Consider the following 19734-nt stretch of genomic DNA (forward strand, 5'->3'; position numbering starts at 1 on the left):
AATGGCTGTAATACTTGCACATTATTTATTTGAATGTCTCACGAGAGCAGGGTTTCTCAACCTTGGCAACTTGGAGAGGGGTGGACTTCAACTCCCAGAATTCCCCAGCCAGCCAGGTGGGAATTCTTGGAGCAGAAGTCCACCGCTCTTTAAAGTTGCCAAGGTTGAGAAATATTGCACAACAGAGAGGGAGCTCATGTATTTTTCTCCTTTGATTGTTTTTCAATTTTTAACTCCAGAAGCCATCCAGAGTCATACTGGAGTTGGATGATCTTCTAGATCGAATGAATGAATGAAAGAAATAAAAAACAATGTAAGAAATGCAACAGCCATCCTTCAGAAGAGAGTTCTTGCTTGGATACCATCCCAGATTTGTGTCTTCCTGTCTTCCTTTGACAAGATCCAAAAGTTAAGATTTGTACATTCTCCAGATTTCATTGACGTTTACCCTACTGCCTCCATCCAACATTGAAGATCACTTGTACTTCAAATGCTTCTCCTTAATCAAACTTCTCCAAGCTGATATCCCCAGATGTGCTTGGAATGCAAATTCCCATGATCTCTGACTCAGGAAGAACATGACATTTCATGAAGAATGAGATTTGATAGATTAAACAAAGATGCTCAGTGTCTGGAACTTTACTTTTTGCTCAAGCAATTTTGGAAGTTCAAGGCAGGGATCTAAAGTCCTTTTGTGGCCCTCCGTGGTGGCTTTAATTCAGACTAAACTCACAGTTGGCAGTCACCTTGCTTGTCCAGGTGGCTTCAGAAGCCTTGTCTCCATTCCTGAACTTTGCTGAACTCTTTGTCTACGCAAATATGTTGACAAGAGAAACTCAAGGCACTGACTCACTGGACCTTAAAACTACTCTACGCAACTTTGCATGCCAAGTTAGATGAAGGACAGGCAGAGATAAAGAGATTACATATCCATTATCTGTTTACTTTACACACACATACCAAAGGATTGCTACTATGGCAAGTAGCAGTCTTGATGAGAACGCCTACAGAATGATAGAAAGGATATTAGAGAAAGGAATATCACTTACTAGTTGCATCATCTCAGAAGAAACTCTGCTAACCTTTTGTGAAGTCTGAAAAAAGTAATAACTACAGTCACAATAATAATGATATAATAAAACCTTACAAGGGGGAAACATTGGCTTCAAGGAACATCTTATCCATGCTGAATCTTGGTTGCTCCAACCCATGGAGAAGACATAAGTCCAGAGCCAATGTTTGTCCTCCTTCTGCTTCGAAGGAACATTTTTATTTACAATCCTACCTTCTTCATCCCAACACTTCATCTGTGACTTATACTTGTCAGATATAAGTAGGTAATTAGTGTCTTAAAAATGTCTTAAAAAGCTATAGACTAGGACCAATACCTTATTTTTGTTTTGTGCAATTCTGCCTTTAGCTAAACCACGACACAAATAGCTAGAAACTCTTCAGACTGTTGGGTATCATTCTAAGCTGGGTGTTGGGGATATGTAGTATCTGTGATGCATGAAGGCATTGTACAGTTGCAGCTTCCATCTTGCCTTTTTTGACCTTCGCCTGATTCCAGTGTCCCTTCCTGGATAAGATTCCCATCTTGTCAACTCCTCTTGACTCCCATTGCTATCTGAAATTTGGCAGAGGAAGAATATAAACTTGATAAATAAATAAATAAATAAATAAATAAATAAATAAATAAATAAATATATTCTTCACAGTGACTTCCAAATTCTACAGCAATGGCTTCTATACAGTTAACTTTAGGAACCTGGTTTTATTTTTTTTATTTTTTTAAAAAGGTCCTATTTTTCAAGAAGAGTTGAACATGTTTTTAGCTGCATTTATGATTTCAGATCTACTAAGAAGTAAATTTGCTCCAAATCTGTCTTTATCCCACTTTTAGCTCCTACCTTTGATGGTGTTTTGGAAAAACTGTATTAGATGTCTTTACTTTATCCGCTAATACATGTACAAATATCACAAAAGTTAGACTGCAATTGTGGAATATAAATTTAGAAATTATAGACATTCACAGGAGGTAAGAGAGAAAGAACGATGATGTGTCCTACCACAAAAATTGGGTTGCTAAATAGTTGTTGGATGATATTCTTTTGTGGGTCACTCAGCAGGTTATCTATCTGTCACCAGAACATCCACCCATGTGCCAAAAAACAATGTACTATTTCTAATTCTCTGAAATACTTGTGCCCAGAAGCAGATGTTCTGAACACATTTCATCTCTAACCTAGACCTTCTACTGGTTCATTCTTTGAGTTCAACTCATTCAAATACACAAAATTCTTCTTTCTGTTCAAAATGATTGTGCTTCTTGGGGTCTTCAAGATAGATAGGAACTACAGTTCCAACCCCTGGAGCAACTTTTGGAGAAAGACAGTCCAAAGTTGCAGAAAACCAGGCTAAAACAGGAGCTTTTGACACCCCTGGGTCTTGCGTTCTGCTGCACAGTTTCATTTTTTCTGCACAAGACATTGGTTCCCCATGTGCTCAGGAGAGAAATAATTTTATGGGACTAACTAAGATGTAGAAGAGTTATAATGTTCCAAACATAGCTGCACCTTAAATCTATTTATTTACTTACATACCACTGAATAGTCCACTCGCTCTTGGTCAAACCGGTCTGGAGTGGTTAACACTATCACAAGTAGAAAACATAGCAAACAATAAAAGCTTAACACCATTACAGCCAAAAATGGACACACAATAACTTTTATAAGTATAACTGTAAAATCTATAGGAGAAGGTGAGCTTTCAAAATTTCATTGGAAACAAATCAGGGAGAGAAACAACCTAGAAACAAGGAGAAATTTCCTGACAGTTAGAACAATTATCCAGTGGGACAGAAGTTGCCTCCAGAAGTTGTGGGTGCTATTAAGTTAATTCAGAAAAAAATAACAAGAATTGGGAATTCATATCTGTAATCTGTAATCTTTTCCCAGTAAAGTAGCTTCATAATTAGTCATAAATAAGAGACATGATGGCAGTCTCCCAATATCTCAGGGACTGCCACAAAGAAGAGGGGGGACACCTGTTCTCCAAAGCGCCGGAAGGTAGGACAAGAAGCAACGGATGGAAAATAATCAAAGAGAGAAGCAACCTGGAACTAAGGAGAAATTTCCTGACACTGAGAACAATCAATCAGGAGAACGGCTTCTCTCCAGAAGTTGTGAGTGCTCCATCATGGAGGTTTTTAAGAAGAGACTGGACAACCATTTGTCTGAAACGGTATAGGGTCTGGACAGCCACCTGTGTGAAATGGTATAGGGTCTCCTGCCTGAGCAGGGGGTTGGACTAGAAGACCTCCAAATTTCCCTCCAACTCTATTATTCTGTTATTCATTGGCTTTATTTTATTTATTGCTGAATAATATTAGTTTACTGTTCCTAGATAACCAACCTGAACAAGGAGCGCATACTCCAAAGGAAAAACATTTAACCACCTGTTATGCTCAAAAGGCACCATTTTACAGTAGCAAAGGTATTTCCCCCTTTAGCCCGGCCAGACATGGCCATTTTCAATTAAACAGGATTATGGGATGTTGGAATCAAACTTCAATTTCTTTTCTGGTTGAATGAGTGAGAAGGATCAGCTGATGCACCTTCCATGCTCTCCAGTTGGATCAACATTTTCCTAATCAGTCAGGAATTTCTACTTTGCATCACACAAACTTTCCTGACCCAGAGCTGTTAACTCATAATTCTTTGACCTTTTTTTCTGGCACGAACTCCTCTGAACGCTGCTTGACAATGTCACAGTCTGTGCTCAGCCCACTTTCCACCAGGAAGATGGCAGAGATCCAGAATTCTTATCCAAGAAGAGTAAAGGGCCAAGAGCTGATCAGATGAGCATGTTTTGCTAGAGTTAAATTGCACACGATGTACTTTCAATACAGCATGCAGCTTTTCACATTTCACAATGTCTCTCTCTCTCTCTCTCTCTCTCTCTCTCTCTCTCTCTCTCTCTCTCTCTCTCTCTCTCTCTCTCTCTCTCTCTCTCTCTCTCTCTCTCCCCCCCCCAGGTAATATTGGTTTCTGGTTTTAATTAATTTATTATTTGTTTTGTTTGTTTCTTCTCTGCTTTTATTATTTTTGTAAACAAAACGGTGAACATATCCAATACACTTTCCCCCTCCTATTTCCCCCACAATAACAATTCTGTGAGGTGGGCTGGGCTGAGAGAAAGGGACTGGCCCAAGGTGACCAGCTGGCTTTCATGACTAAGGAAGAACTAGAATGCACCGTCTCCTGGCGATTGGCCCAAAGTCACCCAGCTGGCTTTTATGGCTAAGGCAGGACTAGAACTCACCGCCTCCTGGCGATTGGCCCAAAGTCACCCAGTTGATTTTTATGGCTAAGGCAGAACTAGAACTCACCGTCTCCTGGCAATTGGCCCAAAGTCACCCAGCTGGCTTTTATGGCTAAGGAAGAACTAGAATGCACTGTCTCCTTGCGATTGGCCCAAAGTCACCCAGTTGATTTTTATGGCTAAGGCAGGACTAGAACCCACCGTCTCCTGGCAATTGGCCCAAAGAACCCAGCTGGCTTTTATGGCTAAGGAAGAACTAGAACTCACCGCCTCCTGGCGATTGGCCCAAAGTCATCCAGTTGATTTTTATGGCTAAGGCAGGACTAGAACTCACCGTCTCCTGGCAATTGGCCCAAAGTCACCCAGCTGGCTTTTATGGCTAAGGCAGGACTAGAACTCACCATCTCCTGGCGATTGGCCCAAAGTCACCCAGCTGGCTTTCATGCCTTTCATGAACCCATTTCTAGCCAGGTGCCTTAACCACTAGACCAAGATATAGTTTTAAAACACCAATATTACCATTTCCTTCCTGGAGAAAGACGGTATGGCAGTGACATAGAGATATTTTCCAACACAAGAAGAAGAAACTTGAATCCAATATGTGTAATTATTACGGAACATTTCTGCCTAGTCTTCTCCATGGCTGTCTACTCTGAGAGTCCAGAATTTGGAAAAATTATTTTATATTCAGTAACTTCAATATTGTCAAGTTTTTGTGCAGCAGCAGGTAAAACTTCTCAGCTCCTGGCGCTGGCTTCTTAATATCAATATTTTATGTATTTTATAGATATTGTTGACATTATTGCTGTTCAACTGTTATTTCATGTAATTCTGCTTTGTTGGCTGGTTGCAATCTTTGACAATCATAAACTCCTATTGAGGCTTGGAAGGAATTTGGTAACGTTGTTGGTTTTACAGATTAATGTGACTTTAAACCCAGTTTATCTTATTCTTTTTTTTCCTTCATTCTTTTCAAAGGTTAGCTTGATCAATTATTTTCAAGACCTTTTCACCTCCAGAGTTTAAAATTGGCTTACGTGAACCATGATTGGACAATTGAGTTTCTCCTATTCTGGCTATACTCCACCTCCTGTTCATTAACTAAGTACTCCTTTCATGCCTAATTCACATACTCTTGATTTGAAAGCAGGTAGGAACAACAATTCTCAACGATTTAAACCTGTAGTACTTTCTGACAACATTTTCCCTCGAACCATCAATCTTTCCAAAAGCAGAAGGAGAAACTCAAGGTCCCCAAAATCCAGGATGGATCACCTTCCATATTTCTCACTAGAGACTTGGGCACTTCTGATTTTATTCCTTGGCCTTCTGATGTTGTAAGTAAAACATGATGTTCCATCTTCCTCTGCCTGCATGAATTTCAGCCTTGTTCGCTCCTCATGTCCCGCAAATCAATCAATAAAATCTTGTGGGTGATAGTCTACTGAGTTATAGGAAGCTGCTGGCTTGTCTTAACTGATCTGGTCAACATATCTGGGTCTCAAGCAGAAATCTTTCCTAGCTTTAATTGAACATGTCCAAGATTGAAATAGGATTGCACAGCTTTATTGTTGAGCTAGAGTCAAATTCCACACACTTATTTTGTCTATGCCACCTATTTTTTTTTTTTACTATGGAGAGAGAGGAAGGCAATCTTTGCATATTCCAGTTGACCTGATCTACCATTGGTGAAACCATAGACTTCTACAGAAGCCTATTTATTGCTTCAGCATCATTCCTGGCTCCCCAAATATTCCACAAGGTGTTTAAAAATTTGAATTGTGAAAGAAAACACATTTATTTACAAAGGTGGGCTTGGAAGCTGAGCAGAGTCTGGCCTGTTAGGTTCTTGAGTGTAGCCTGACGTCTACTAGATGGTCTTATCAAAAAGCCTTTGATCTTTGGTGACCACAGCCTAGTCCTTTAGATCCTCCACCACACATCACTGAGTCCATCTACCCTACACGCGTGATCTACGGTACCTAAAAATCAAGTAGAAAAGATAAAGAACCAGGAAGTAGTTCAGATCGAAAGAAAAGAACTTCCCAGAATGGATATCTACAGGACCTTTTGCCAGAAAAGCCAGCTCAGCTCTGATTTCTCAGCAGTAAATATGTCTTAAGTTGCATTTTTATTTCTCTCTTCTCCCCACTTTGCTTTTTGCCTTGAGCTGGTAGAAGGTCTAAAAGAAAACTTGTCTTTCTTTTTTAAAAAAATTGATTTTTTGCTCAAGCTTTTAAGGCTTCTTGCTAGTCTGGGCCTCCATTTCTTTATGAAATGATTGCTTTTACCTTGAGGTTATCTCTCTCTGAAGATTTCTGCAAAAGCAGCAGCATCCCCCGCTTATCAACGGCCAGTGCTTATTAAACAGTTTTACAAAGTCATTATGGGAGAAAGAAATGGAGGAAGATGCTGTGAGCGTGGACACACACACACACACACAAATATATATATATATGGAGGAAGATGCTGCAAGATTAAATGCTTAATTCCTGAGTTAACATGAACATGTTTGACCGCCTCTGGCAAAGATTTTGGGAGATCTTGCGTTTCAATCTTGTGTTCTGTTTATTAAGGGGGGGGGAGAGAAATGTTGTCATTTTTTAACAGCTAAGCTAATTTCTTTCAAACAGAAGGTAACTTTAAAAAAAAAAATCTGCAGAAACCAAAGTGGAGCTTTTTTTCCTGCTCTTAGCGGTGCATTGATCTGTTTGCAGATTGCAGAACTAAAATAGATAGTGTCTCCTTCCTGCGTTGTGATGCAATCACCGCCGAGGGTTAAATTGGCAATATCCCACATTTAAATCCAATACCCATGAAGGTTCCCGATGCAACGGCACAGAGTCCTTGATTTAGAACCATTTGTTTAGCCACTATCTGAATTACAACAAATTTGCTTAACAGCCACGGGACTCGCTTAAAAACTTCAGGGAAGCAGGTGGCTGCTAAGCGACTTACACCTGATTTTACGACCTGTTTTGCCACTGTTGTTAAGTCAAACAGTGGCCAAACAGGTTGTAAAATCAGGTGTAAGTCACCTGCTTCCAAACTGTGGTCGTAAAATGAGGACTACCTGCCCCCCATTTCAGCAGGACACTGATTGCTTTGCATTTTTAGACTGGCATTTTTAGACTGTCAGGATGCCGAGATACAGGTCGTTCTCGACTTATAACGGTTCGTTTAGTGACCGTTCAAAGTTACAACAGCACTGCAAAAAGTGACTTAGGACCACTTTTCACACTTATGACCATTGCAGCCTCCCCAGGGTCACGTGATCAAAATCCAGAGGCTTGGCAACTGGCATGTACTTGTGACGGTTGCAGTGTCCCGGGATCACCTGATCCCCGTTTGCGACCTTCCACCGAGCAAAGTCAACGGGGAAGCCAGCTTCACTCAACAACCGAGTCATTAACTGAACAACTGCAGGGATTTACTTAGCCACCGTGGCGAGAAAAGTCGTAAAGCGGGGCAAAACCCGCTTAAGAAATTGTCTCACTGAACGACATCAGTTTTGGGCTCCATTGTGGTTGTAAGTTGAGGACTGCCCGTATGTTCTCTCCCATATCTCTCATTTATTTATATTAGGGGTGTCAAACTCGCAATGTCACGTGACGTGTCACGACTTTTTTTCCATTGCTGGCTATGGGGTGGCCGCGGTTTCGCCATGATGCATCCGGCCTGCGGGCCAGCAGTTTGACACCCCTGATCTATACGGTCACACTGAAGAGAAATAGGAAGTTCTCTTTTGGTTTCTCTGCCCGGTTCTTTCAGAGCTGCACATGGGTCCCTCGAGTCCCCAAAGAGCACAGATGCATGCATTCCATCCAACTAAATGGGGCCGTTCAAGTCTGGTGGGATAGACATCTTTCCTTGCTCCCATCACTTCACTATCCCTATCCAGACTCTCCTTTTTTTTTTCAATATAAAATTTTATTATTTTTCATCATAAAAAAAAAAATCACAAATATTACACAATGCTATATGAAAAACCCCCCACCCCCCCGGACTTCCCAAACCTAATCCCAGGATAATATTCAGATTTAAGTAAACAAATATTAGTATCTCTAACTCCACAAAGTATGTTATTCTACATGAGCCTATCCAGACTCTCCTGAACCCTGAAAAAGATATGTTCTCCTTTTACAGATACGGGGTCTGGCCTTATGGAGTCTTCAAGAAGTTGGGCATCCCGGGCCCGATGCCTCTCCCATTCATCGGTACGGCCTTCGGGTTTCGTTATGTAAGTTTACAGCTTGCTTTTATGGGCATGTTTTCAAGAGCGGATTTCTGAAAGGCTTCAGATCTTTATGGTTTGTCATGGAAGAGAGGATTGCCAACTGGGGTTTAGGGCTTCGGGTTTTTAAGATATTGCATGGACCCGTTCAAGAAAACTTGTTCATGCAGCAGGAGGCATAGAGAAGATAGAATCTTAGGATTGGGACGGACCTTGGAGGTCTTCTAATCCAACCCCTGTTCAAGCAGGAGACCCTCTACCAGGTTAGGCAACCTTGGCTCTTTTATGACTCGTGGACTTCAACTCCCAGAATTCATGAGCCAGCCAAGCTGGCTCATGAATTCTGGGAGTTGAAGTCCACGAGTCATAAAAGAGCCAAGGTTGCCTACCCCTGCCCTAGACCATTTCAGACCAATGGTTGTCCATTATTGGTTGTCCATTATTCTTAAGAACAATATGGTTGTCCATTATTCTTAAGAACCTCCAGCGATGGAGCACCCACAACTTCTGGAGACCAGCCATCCCACTGGTGAATTGTTCTCGCTGTCAGGAAATTTCTCCTTATTTCTAGAATAGATCCCTCCTTAAGAAGCTTCCACCCATTGCTTCTTCTCCTGCCCTCAGGTGCTTTGGAGAATAAGCACTAAACATTTGAAAATGAATCCCGACATAATGTGCTGGGGTTGGTTTGGGCGAGGACTCGGATTTTAGAATCAAAAAGAGGCAGGGAATCTTGCGATTTCTCTGTCGCCCAGTTTTCATCTAGTTTAATCTAGTTTAGTCTAATCAAGGGCTGAGAAATTTACCTTATAAAGCAGAAAGCAATAAATAACACAGCTGCTTGTATATTTGAGCTTGGCAAGAAACAGGCTTTAAATTCTTGTTTGTGTGTGTGTGTGAAAAACCTATTACCTAAGCAAACAAGTTGGTAAACTGCTTCAGTTTAATATTGTCATTATTTCAGCTTTGCGAACCCTGTTCCATTCGCAAAGCTCACTAGTCTACCCAACCACTCTGAATACACAGATAATCCTCGACTTACGACCACAACTGAATCCAAAATTTCTATTGCTAAGTGAGACATTTGTTAGGTGAGTTTGACCCCACTTTACGACCAAAGTGGGACTTCAGTTGTTAAGTGAGTAACACGGTTGTTAAGTGAATCTGGCTTCCCCCTTGATTTTGCTTGTCAGAAGGTTGCAAAAGGGGATCACGTGACCTCAGGATCCTGCGACATCATAAATATGAATCAGTTGCCAAGTGTCTGAATTTTCATCACGTGATTGCGGGGATGCTGCAACAGTCATAAGTCTGAAGCACGGTCCTAAGTCGCTTTTTTCTGTGCTGTTGTAATTTCGAACAGCCCTGAGACAAACTGTTGTAAGTTGGGGATTAGTTGTAAGCGATTCCTGATCATCGGTGATTAGAGATATTTGCAAATCTGTGTTGGGAATTTTATGGCAAGGAATGATTGCAAGACGGTTGATCTCAGATCTACCAAGTGTGGTTTTTGCCTTTGACACTCACCCTTAATGTTTCTGTTACAGGGAAGATCCAATTTTGATATGGCCTGTTATAAAAAATATGGTAAAATCTGGGGGTGAGTATTTATTTCCTTTTTATTCGACTGGCAAAGTTTTCTGGGCTTGTTCCCCTCATTCATGGATATATAGCCCTATCTGTTGCCAGACTTCAATGGAGAGACTTTAATCCATTGACCATTTATTCTAGGACTTACAATGGACGACGGCCCATTCTGGCTGTAACTGACCCTGAGATAATTAAAATTATACTGATAAAAGAGAGTTATTCCACCTTCCTGAATCGTGGGGTGAGTTTCAACTTTGCAGACATTCCGACAACGTTTAGAAAAATGCTTTGATTATAGACAGAATCAGAATGCGATAATTACAACCCAAGAAAAGATATTTTGCAGTCAGGGACCTACATTGTGTGGGTCCTGGGACATGGGCCTTCTCTCAGTGGCAACTTCCCTATGAAACATTTTCTCCCCACTCTTCCAAGTCAGGTTAGCCCCATCCCTGCTCTCATTCCAGAAGTCCCTTAAGACCTGTGACCAGGTTGTAATGGGCAGTGTGAATGGTCTTGGGGGAAGAGGGAAAGAGATACTACTTAGGAAACAATTAGATAAGAGAGGGAGGAGTCTCAGGTTGCTTAATGGTTAGAGGAATAAACTTAGGAAGGACTTAAGTTTAAATGCACCAGCCGTTTAAAAACGAGTTGGGAAGCTTGTTTGGAAGTCAGTGTAGATAGATTGCCTTGAAAATCTAAAAATTGTGTTTGCACAGTTACGGGTGTTTCTAGGCTGGCAAAATACTTTGAAACGCAAAGAAGTAAATGTTGATCCAACTTGCTAACCCTTAAATAAACACAACCAAGCTGTAAATAATAACTATACTTAGCATGGTGTCTGAATGCTTGGTTTTCACCTGACGTGATTAACAATGGCCTGCAAACCAACATCTGCGTGAACCTAGATTATAGTTAAGTAGGACCAGAAGGAATAATTCACCAGGGAGCTAGACTTTTGTAGAATTGTAGAGTTTTGTTGAGTTTTATAGCACGGCGATAAGACTTTTGCCTTTTTGTAAGGACAGGGCTGGTTGCCAAGTCCAGATGGACATTGCAATGGTGTGTTCGAAGCCTCTCCTGTTGTTTTTTTTGCTCTTCCTAATGTGGGATGGACATCCATTCCTCTCTCTTTCTCAAATGTGTCCCTTAGACTTTTGCTCCCCGTGGCCAGTTGAAGACAGCCATTGTGATAGCAGAAGATGAGCAGTGGAAGAGGATTCGGACAGTCCTTTCGCCCACTTTCACCAGTGGAAAGCTAAAAGAGGTGAGGAATAAGAGGGGAGGACCCATTAGGGCTGATTTTGCTATAGGACAAAAAGTTAGGCTCTGTTTCTCCTTTACTTGCATTTTGTGTGTCTCCATCCTTCTCCCTTAGATGTTTCCCATCATTCAGAACTATGTGAAACATTTATTAGCGCTTTTGCAGAAGAAAGCAGATCGAGAAGAACTGGTGGACGTTAAAAAGTGAGTAACAGCCTGACTATGTGGGCTGGGGGGGAGTCCTTCATCTCTGGAGAAATGGTGGTCCTCTGTTTGGAACCTCACTTCTTGAGATGACAAAAATGGCTGCCCTTGACAGCTCGTGGAAAAGAGGAAAGTTGAGGATGTTAGCAATTGAAACCTGTGGAAGAACCTCTCAGGAGAAAATAGCAGATGACAATGGAGATCCTACAGAACCATTTTAGAAGACAATCAGGTAGATAATTGCATCTGCTGGAGTAGATCCCATAGTGCCTCAAAAAGCTGATCAAGCTCAAAATCTAGGTCTCAAAGTAAAGACTCTTCATGTTCCAGATCAAACTGTTGAAAATCTAGATCAAACTGAAATCTAGCAGAAGTTTACGAGCAGATCCAGGTCTGTATCTTGATCACCTAAAGAAAGTGTTCCGGGCATAAAAGTTTGACATATACAGATGGAAGCATACAGATGGACATTTGAGGGCCTTCTTCCTTCTTTTTCCTTATTTTGACCACTTGTGTCTTGCATTTCTCCAGAATCTTTGGTGCCTACAGTATGGATGTGGTCACAAGCACCTCTTTTGGTGTCGACACGGATGCCATGAACAACCCCAAAGACCCCTTTGTCCAACAGGCACAAAAACTGATGACGATTGACTTCCTTTCTCCACTGTTTATTTTATTATGTAGGTTGGTTCTACCTTCAGCTTTGAAATCCATTCTTTGTAACCCCTGAGACAGTTTAGCACTTGTCATGGTCTGTGGGGATGGCCTTGAGGGAGAGAAGGAAGAGGTGAAGACTAGACAATGATCAGATAAGAGGCAGCTGAGCCCAGAGAAGGAATGGGAAGTGGCAACCATTTCAGAAGGAACCCTCCCTAGTTTCTTAGACTGTAAAGGGGAGAGGGGTATCTTCAAACCTACAAGATTCCATTAGTGTAACCTTACAATAAAGTTAGAAGTGGAACTTTTGGGTGTGCTTTTTGTCGGCACCATCTTGCGTGGCTGACGGCACTGAATCTCACGACCACTTCCCCCTTTAAAATAATTAATTACACCTCTCAAATAAATGTCCCCTGCCTTGATAACCATCTCCTTCTGCTTCCAAGCAACTTACAACCTATTTTCTGATGGCACCTGCCGTGTTCTTCTAACGCTTTCCCTTCTCTTTCCAGATGTTGCCCCATGGATAACCCCTCTTCTTGAAAAGATGAATGTAAATATCTTTTCCAATGAGTCCGTGGAATTCTTTGCAAGGTCCGTAACAAAACTGAAAGAGAAGAGGGCCCAAGAGGGTCCAAAGGTGCGGAAAAAGCCTGAATGACTAAGTTAATTCGGGGAAAAACACACACCAAGAATCGGGAATTCATACCTGTAATCTTTTCCCAGCAAAGTAGCTTCATAGTAGCTCTTTCAAATCAAGAGACGTGGTGTCCGTTTTCCAATATGTGAGGAACTGTCACAAATAGGTCAACCTATTCTCCAAAGCACCAGAGAGAGCAGGACAAGAAATAACTGATGGAAACTAATTAAGGAGAGAACCAGCCTAGAACTGAGGGGAAATTTCCTGACAGTGAGAACAATAAATCAGTGGAATGGCTTTCCTTCAGAAGTTGTGGGTGCTCCATCACTGGAGGTTTTAAGAAGAGACTGGACAGCCATTTGTCTGAAATGGTTTAGGGCCTCCTGCTTGAGTGGAGGATTGAACTAGAAGACCTCCAAGGTCCCGTCTAACTCTGTTATTCTGTTAATCATCAAAATCTAACTTTTTTTTTTTTTTTACATACTGGGCCTCTTGTATAAGGCAATGTCATAAACATATTGTGTTAAGATCGATACAACCAGCTTTTGTGATGGCAATCTCTGGGATTTTGGTTAACTCAGACATGGTTCTATCCTGGGCAGGACCAACCATCTCTTGTTAGATTCAAAATAAAACATAGCATTCCATTTTAGGTATAAGCATATCCAATCCTTTCCTGTATTAAATCCCTTTAAAATTAAAACATAGCATTGCAACCAATGATCTGGAAATAATTAGGGGATTCCTTCTAAATAAAGTGGCATAGCTGTAATCAGGTTATTGAAACTGTAGCTATGGTGTAAATACTACTCTGGCCAAGTTATCAAGAAGCAAGCATTCTGAAATGTTCTTATTATTTCAGGGAAGAGTGGATTTCTTGCAACTGATGATAGAATCTCAAAACTCACTGACAAGCCATGAGATGAATGGTGTGAATCACACCTATAAAGGTAATAATTTGAAACCATCGTCAACGGTCACGTCTTCGAACCGGAACCAGCTTTCATTGCTAAGTCTGCTTGTGGGAATTAATAAAACAATGTGGGCGAGAGAGACAAACTTCTCAGTGAAGGAAAGAAGCACTGAGACAGTTTAGGAATATTTTTAAAAAAGTTAGTGGGTTTGAGGGAAACCTTCATAAGAATTCAGATCTTCTTGGATGCAGCCTACAATTTCTTGATCCCACCTATAAACTTCAGTTAAACCTTGTAGGAAACCAGGCTAAAGAACGCTTTGCCAATGGATCCATAAAGAAAGATGACCCCGTTCGTGTGCGTCTTCTCCAATGGTTCCTTGAGTTAGCGATTCTTTGCATCACAAGGTGGCCTTCAACTTTTCTCTCTTCCCTTCTTCATGTAGGTTTGACTGACAGTGAGATTCTGGCTCAAGCAATTATCTTCATCTTTGCTGGTTATGAGTCCGTTAGCAGCGCCCTCAGTTATTTGACGTATGAATTGGCCATCCATCCTGACATACAGCAAAAACTTCAGGAGGAGATTGACGTAGTTTTGCCTAACAAGGTAGGTGGGACTCAACTTTGATGCAATTAGGCTTTCAACTATGTCCATTAAGCTCCGCCCTGATTCCCGTCATCTGGAATATTAAGTATCCAGGATGCTGGATACTTAATATTCCAAACAAGTGGTATTCTGGAATACTGCATCCTGTTTTGCTCACCACGTTACAAAAAAGATGTTGAGGTTTTGGAAAAAGTGCAGTGAAGACCAACTCAGATGATTAAAGGCCTGGAGACAAAAACATATGAAGAACGGTTGCGGGAATTGGGTATGTCTAGTTGAATGAAAAGAAGGACTAGGAGTGACATGATAGCAGCATTCCAGTATTTTGAGGGGCTAACACAAAGAAGAGGGGGTCAACTAATTTTCCAAAGCACCAGAAGGCAAGACAAGAAGCCATGGATGGAAACTGAACAAAGAGAGAAGCAACCTAGAAATAAGGAGAAATTTCCTAACAGTGAGACCAATTAACCAGTGGAACAGCTTGCCTTCAGAAGTTGTGGGTGCTCCATCACTGGAGGTTTTCAAGAAAAGACTGGATGGCCACCTGTGTGAAATGGTATAGGGTCTCCTGCTTGAGCAGGGGGCTGGACTAGAAGACCTCCAGGGTCCCTTCCAATTCTATTCTGATTGATTGAAGTAGCTCTTTGAGCATAATTGGTTTTCCTTTAGATCAGCTGCTAAACAATGATGGACCAAACTCTAAGCTATCCGAATTTAGGGTTGATGCTTTCTTGTGGAAAAATGGCGTAAGTCCCACACCAAAGCCTTGAGTTGATGGCCTCCTTGAGAACATTCTAATCCTTAAGGAAAACCTGTTAACAACGATGATGACAACCACAATAAAACACGTCTTACATTTTGCACCTTTAGAACATGCAATCCATAGTGAGTATGTTGCTATGGTAACACTATGTCACCTCCTACAGCGATAGGGATGTGATAACACAAGGCAAAGCAAGCTGTTGTTGATATGCCATTCTCTCAAAAGAGCAAGCCAGCTAACCTGGCTTGGGTCCCAGGCCTGCGGTTGGTGAATTATTGTTTGTCTAGGCTAAGGTCTCTGTGTTGTTTGATTTGTGTTGTTTACCAGACGGTTTCTGTCTGGGATGCTCACTTGATGTTTTCGTTTGTTTCTATGGATTGTCCAGTCTTGTACGCCATCCAGAGTCCCTTGGAGTTGAGTGACTAGTATATTCTAAACAAACAAACAAACAAACAAACAAACAAACAAACAAACAAACAAAAACCACGGCATTGGACTTGGTTGTTATCTGAACAGAAGAGCTTCAAGGACTGTAGAACAAAATGGGAGATTCGAAACACGTCCTAGGAAAGACTGTGGGAAATTGAGAGAATCCAGAAAGTCACAGGAGTTAACTTTCTTGACTCCATGAGTTTGTGATCTTCTGCTCTAGATACAGATATTAACTTTTAAGGTTAATTAGGGACAAAATAAGCAAGTTTTTTCTATGTCTCTCTCCCTCCTTCCCTCCCTCCCTGTCCCTCCCTCCCCCCCTCTCTCAGGCTCCAATCACCTATGAAGCTCTCATGCAAATGGAGTATCTGGATATGGTCCTCAGTGAAACTCTACGAAAGCATCCAGGCACCGGGCGACTTCAAAGAGTGTGCAAGAAAACCATCAAATTAAACGGAATCACCATCCCCAAAGGGATGTTCATTATGATTCCTCCCACCATCTTGCATTATGATCCAGAATACTGGCCTGAACCGGATCAATTTAGACCTGAAAGGTACCCTTTGATATTTCTATGGGTTTTTTTTTAATTCTTCCAGTTCTCATAACCGATGACTTGATGGTAAGAAAAAGTCAGAATGAGTTGAAACTTCCTGACCAAAAAGCTTGTTAGGTGATCTTGTCTGCTCATAAGGCAGACAAATTGGGTGCCTGTAATGGGCTGTGAGAATAACTTTGGGAGATGGAAGGAAGTATCTGCAGCCTAAACAATGGTCTGATAAAAGACATCTAAGTCCAGAGCAGGAATAGGGCTGGAGGAAGCATATCAGAAGGGACTCTTCCTATTTCTCTGGAACATAAACATAGAGGAGGAGAGAAGAGTTTCCAGACTTGCAAGATTCCGTTACTCTCACCTTAGAGTAAAGGTTTTGTAGTATTCCTGGTTTCACTTACCTGGTCTGGGCTCCCCTGAAGGGCTAATGGTGCCATCCTAAGACTCTTCCAACCTGCCCCCCTTGAAGAATCTGCTGCCCCAAGGATCCACTTGAAAGGTTCCACCAACAAAAGGCTTCAGAAGAGATGCAACTTGCTAGAACGAGAATGGAATGAATTGGTGGTTGTCAGGTGTGAAGAACCAGGACTCCAGTTAAACTGATTGATTCCATCACTGGAGATTTTTAAAAAGAGGCTGGACAGTCACCTGTCTGAGATGGCATAGGTTCTCCTGCTTGAGCAGGGGGCTGGACTAGAAGACCTCCAAGGTCCCTTCCAGCTCTCTTCTATTCAATTCAATTGTTTATGCCTACACGCAAGACTCTGACCGTGAGCACTAAACTGGTGCTAGATAAGAGTTAAGGGAATTCAAGAGGGATTGGACTTAGACCGTTTGTGAGAGTGTAATGATTCCAGGCTGACTGCTCTCTTGACTCCACCCCCGGGCTCTGCCTGTCCTTTTCCTAGACCGGCTGACTACTGCAATTGACCGAATGTTGGTCTGTCCCAACAGATTCAGCAAAGAGGTCAAGGAGAAGATCAACCCCTACACTTACTTGCCTTTTGGAGCCGGTCCCCGGAATTGTATCGGGATGAGATTCGCTCTCCTTACCATGAAGGCCGCCGTAGCCAGGTTGATGCAGCATTTCACCTTCCAGCCCTGTAAAGAAACTCAGGTGAGGATCAGGAATTGAGCTGTGCTCATTTATGGAGGAAAAACAACCCGTTGGCATCAAATCCCCCCTTTCTTTCTCAGTAGCAGAGACAGGAGATCTAATGAAAGTGTCACGCACAGAGCTATTCTGGAGGGTAAATGCTCGACAGGTAACGCTTCACCTGCAGCCAACATAACATCAAATATTTGGAAGATGCAGCTTGCATTTTTGTAGCTTAACTCTTTGACTCTTGCTCTCCAGTTGGAAGAAAATAGAGCCGTGGACTCAAAAGCCGTGTTCCTGGCCCAACTTTTTCTTTTCTAGCAAGGATCCAACTCCACAAGGGAGAAATGCAAAGACATTGCTAATTTAGAAATAAATGTATATCGTCCCATATAAAACACAAATAACTTGTTCCCAGTCTCTTTCAAAGCATGCTCAGATGTTGCTCCTACACTGGTCCCTAGCATGGATGATGTTACCTGGTCTGAGTAATGAAATGCCCCCTCAAAGCATGAGAATAGGAACGACCAATAAGTCCTTGGTGCTCTCTGAGCTTGGTTGTTTTCTTGCAGAAGTTTCATTACTCAAACTAGGCAACATCTTCAGTGCTAGTATTAGCAACATCAGTGGTAGGAACATCTGAGCATGCCTTGAACATGACCAGGTCTCTGGTCTTTGACTGTAATAAACTTGATTTGATTTGATTTGACCAGGAACGAGTGATTTGGACTTTGCTGCATAAGTGCAGAACCAATAGTCTTCATTAAGGTAGTCCATCTTGTTTCTGGCTTCTGCGTAATGAATTGTGAAGATCTGCACTCATGCAAGTTCTGGATCACTTCTTCTGAATCATGTCTGGAGGATGCATCTCATCCTTCTTCCTCAAGAACGACCAGCCGTGAATTGGCAGCCACTTATCTTCAACTAAAGCTACAGAAGAGAGGATAAATTCTGTTTCTTCTTCCTCTAAAGATGAACTTATTGTCCAATTATGGGATGACACGAATCAAAACCCCATGCAATCATAGGAAAACACTGATATATACTAGGAAATATATTTATAGGGCGAAATGAGATTTCAAAATCTATCTTCCAATATGCTACAGTCACTTGGAATGGACAACCCACAGACTGAAAATTCTTAAAACAATGACTCACCTTCAAATTAAGTAATTCCAGAAAACATTCAACACTCTTCCCTAAGGCGGATTCTTCCAAATTTGTGGATTCTGAGTCCCATCATTCCCAGCCAGCCAAACCTAATGATAGAATTATATTAGGTAGAATTAATAGATGAAAGAAATTCAGACCTTGCCCTGAATTTTCCCTATATTTTATTTCCTGGTATTTAAATATATCTTGTCCACCTCTTTCCTGTTGCAGATCCCACTGGTGTTAGCCACAAAAGGGATCTTCCGAAGACCTACAAAACCCATCACCTTGAAGATCATTCACAGGACCTAAACCAAGGTGTAGTAGAGACCCCCCCCCACCCCAATGGAGTTTCTATGCATTTTTAAGGACTATTTTCTTAACTGGAAATTTGTATTTTACCTGGCTATTATGAACTCTCTCTCTCCCTCTCTCTTTCTTTTTGTATATAATTGTAGGAGATTTAACTGCATGAAGATCCCTGCTCATAAAGATGGATGAAATCTGCCAGTTTCGCTGTTTCTCAAGTTGCTTTGTTTTGTAACTCGTGTTTTATCTCTGCCATTCCACTAAATCATTTTCTATATATTCACCCCCCCTCAAGTGAAATTAATGAAATTCTTCCTTGGTTGGACCAGCTGATGGGAGAAGACCAGAACTGTTCAAAATCAGGGTCCAGTCAAGCCAGGAGAGCCAACTGGCCTTTGAAATCATAAAGATTTCATGATGATAACATTTATTTTTATTTCTTGTGTAATGTTTGCTTGGAATCCTGTACAAGTACTTCATAACTAGTTATGTGGAGAAATAACAAGTTTAATAAGAGTAAATTACATTTTCCTGTATCATACAAATGTAAAATCTGAAGAGGGCAACTGCTTTCCAAGAAAGAGTTCTTCATAATAAAGAAACTCAAAAGATAAAAACGGGCTCTGTAGCTGTTTTTCAGACACACCCACTTATGTAATAGGTGGGGAAGTGTGAATGCAAACAAGAACCCTGAAACCACATTGAAAAGCTTTGTGTTTGTTCTTTAAAAAAAATAATCTCTTGTGGTGTTTCTAGGAAGATGACAGAATAATGGACTAAAAGCAATGTTTGCCAACATCCAGAAAGCCGATTACTGTCATATTTTGATGCAATATGCAGTTACTCTAGTATGTCACAATAATTCTGAATTTTGTAATTGGGAATATTCGGTTTATAATGTCCAACATTTTAAGCCTTGCCTTTCTTATTTTCATTTAGTTAGTGTGGAAGGAAGGAAGGAAGGAAGGAAGGAAGGAAGGAAGGAAGGAAGGAAG

At 41.3% G+C, this 19734-nt stretch overlaps 1 protein-coding gene across 1 annotated transcript; it reads left to right on the forward strand.

Annotated features, from left to right (window-relative positions):
- The first annotated feature begins 5589 nt into the window (after nt 1-5589).
- Nucleotides 5590-18742, forward strand: LOC107290631 (cytochrome P450 3A9-like). Its single transcript, XM_015819531.1, has 13 exons — nt 5590-5660; nt 8470-8563; nt 10105-10157; nt 10289-10388; nt 11301-11414; nt 11526-11614; nt 12146-12294; nt 12784-12911; nt 13774-13840; nt 14271-14431; nt 15956-16182; nt 17134-17296; nt 18662-18742. Exons 1-13 carry the CDS (start codon nt 5590-5592, stop codon nt 18740-18742), a joined length of 1497 nt encoding a protein of 498 aa, XP_015675017.1.
- Nucleotides 18743-19734: the final 992 nt, after the last annotated feature.

The sequence above is a fragment of the Protobothrops mucrosquamatus genome, unplaced genomic scaffold, assembly GCF_001527695.2.
Source record: "Protobothrops mucrosquamatus isolate PMUCROS unplaced genomic scaffold, P.Mucros_1.0 scaffold942, whole genome shotgun sequence".
Classification (NCBI taxonomy): Eukaryota; Metazoa; Chordata; class Lepidosauria; order Squamata; family Viperidae; genus Protobothrops; species Protobothrops mucrosquamatus.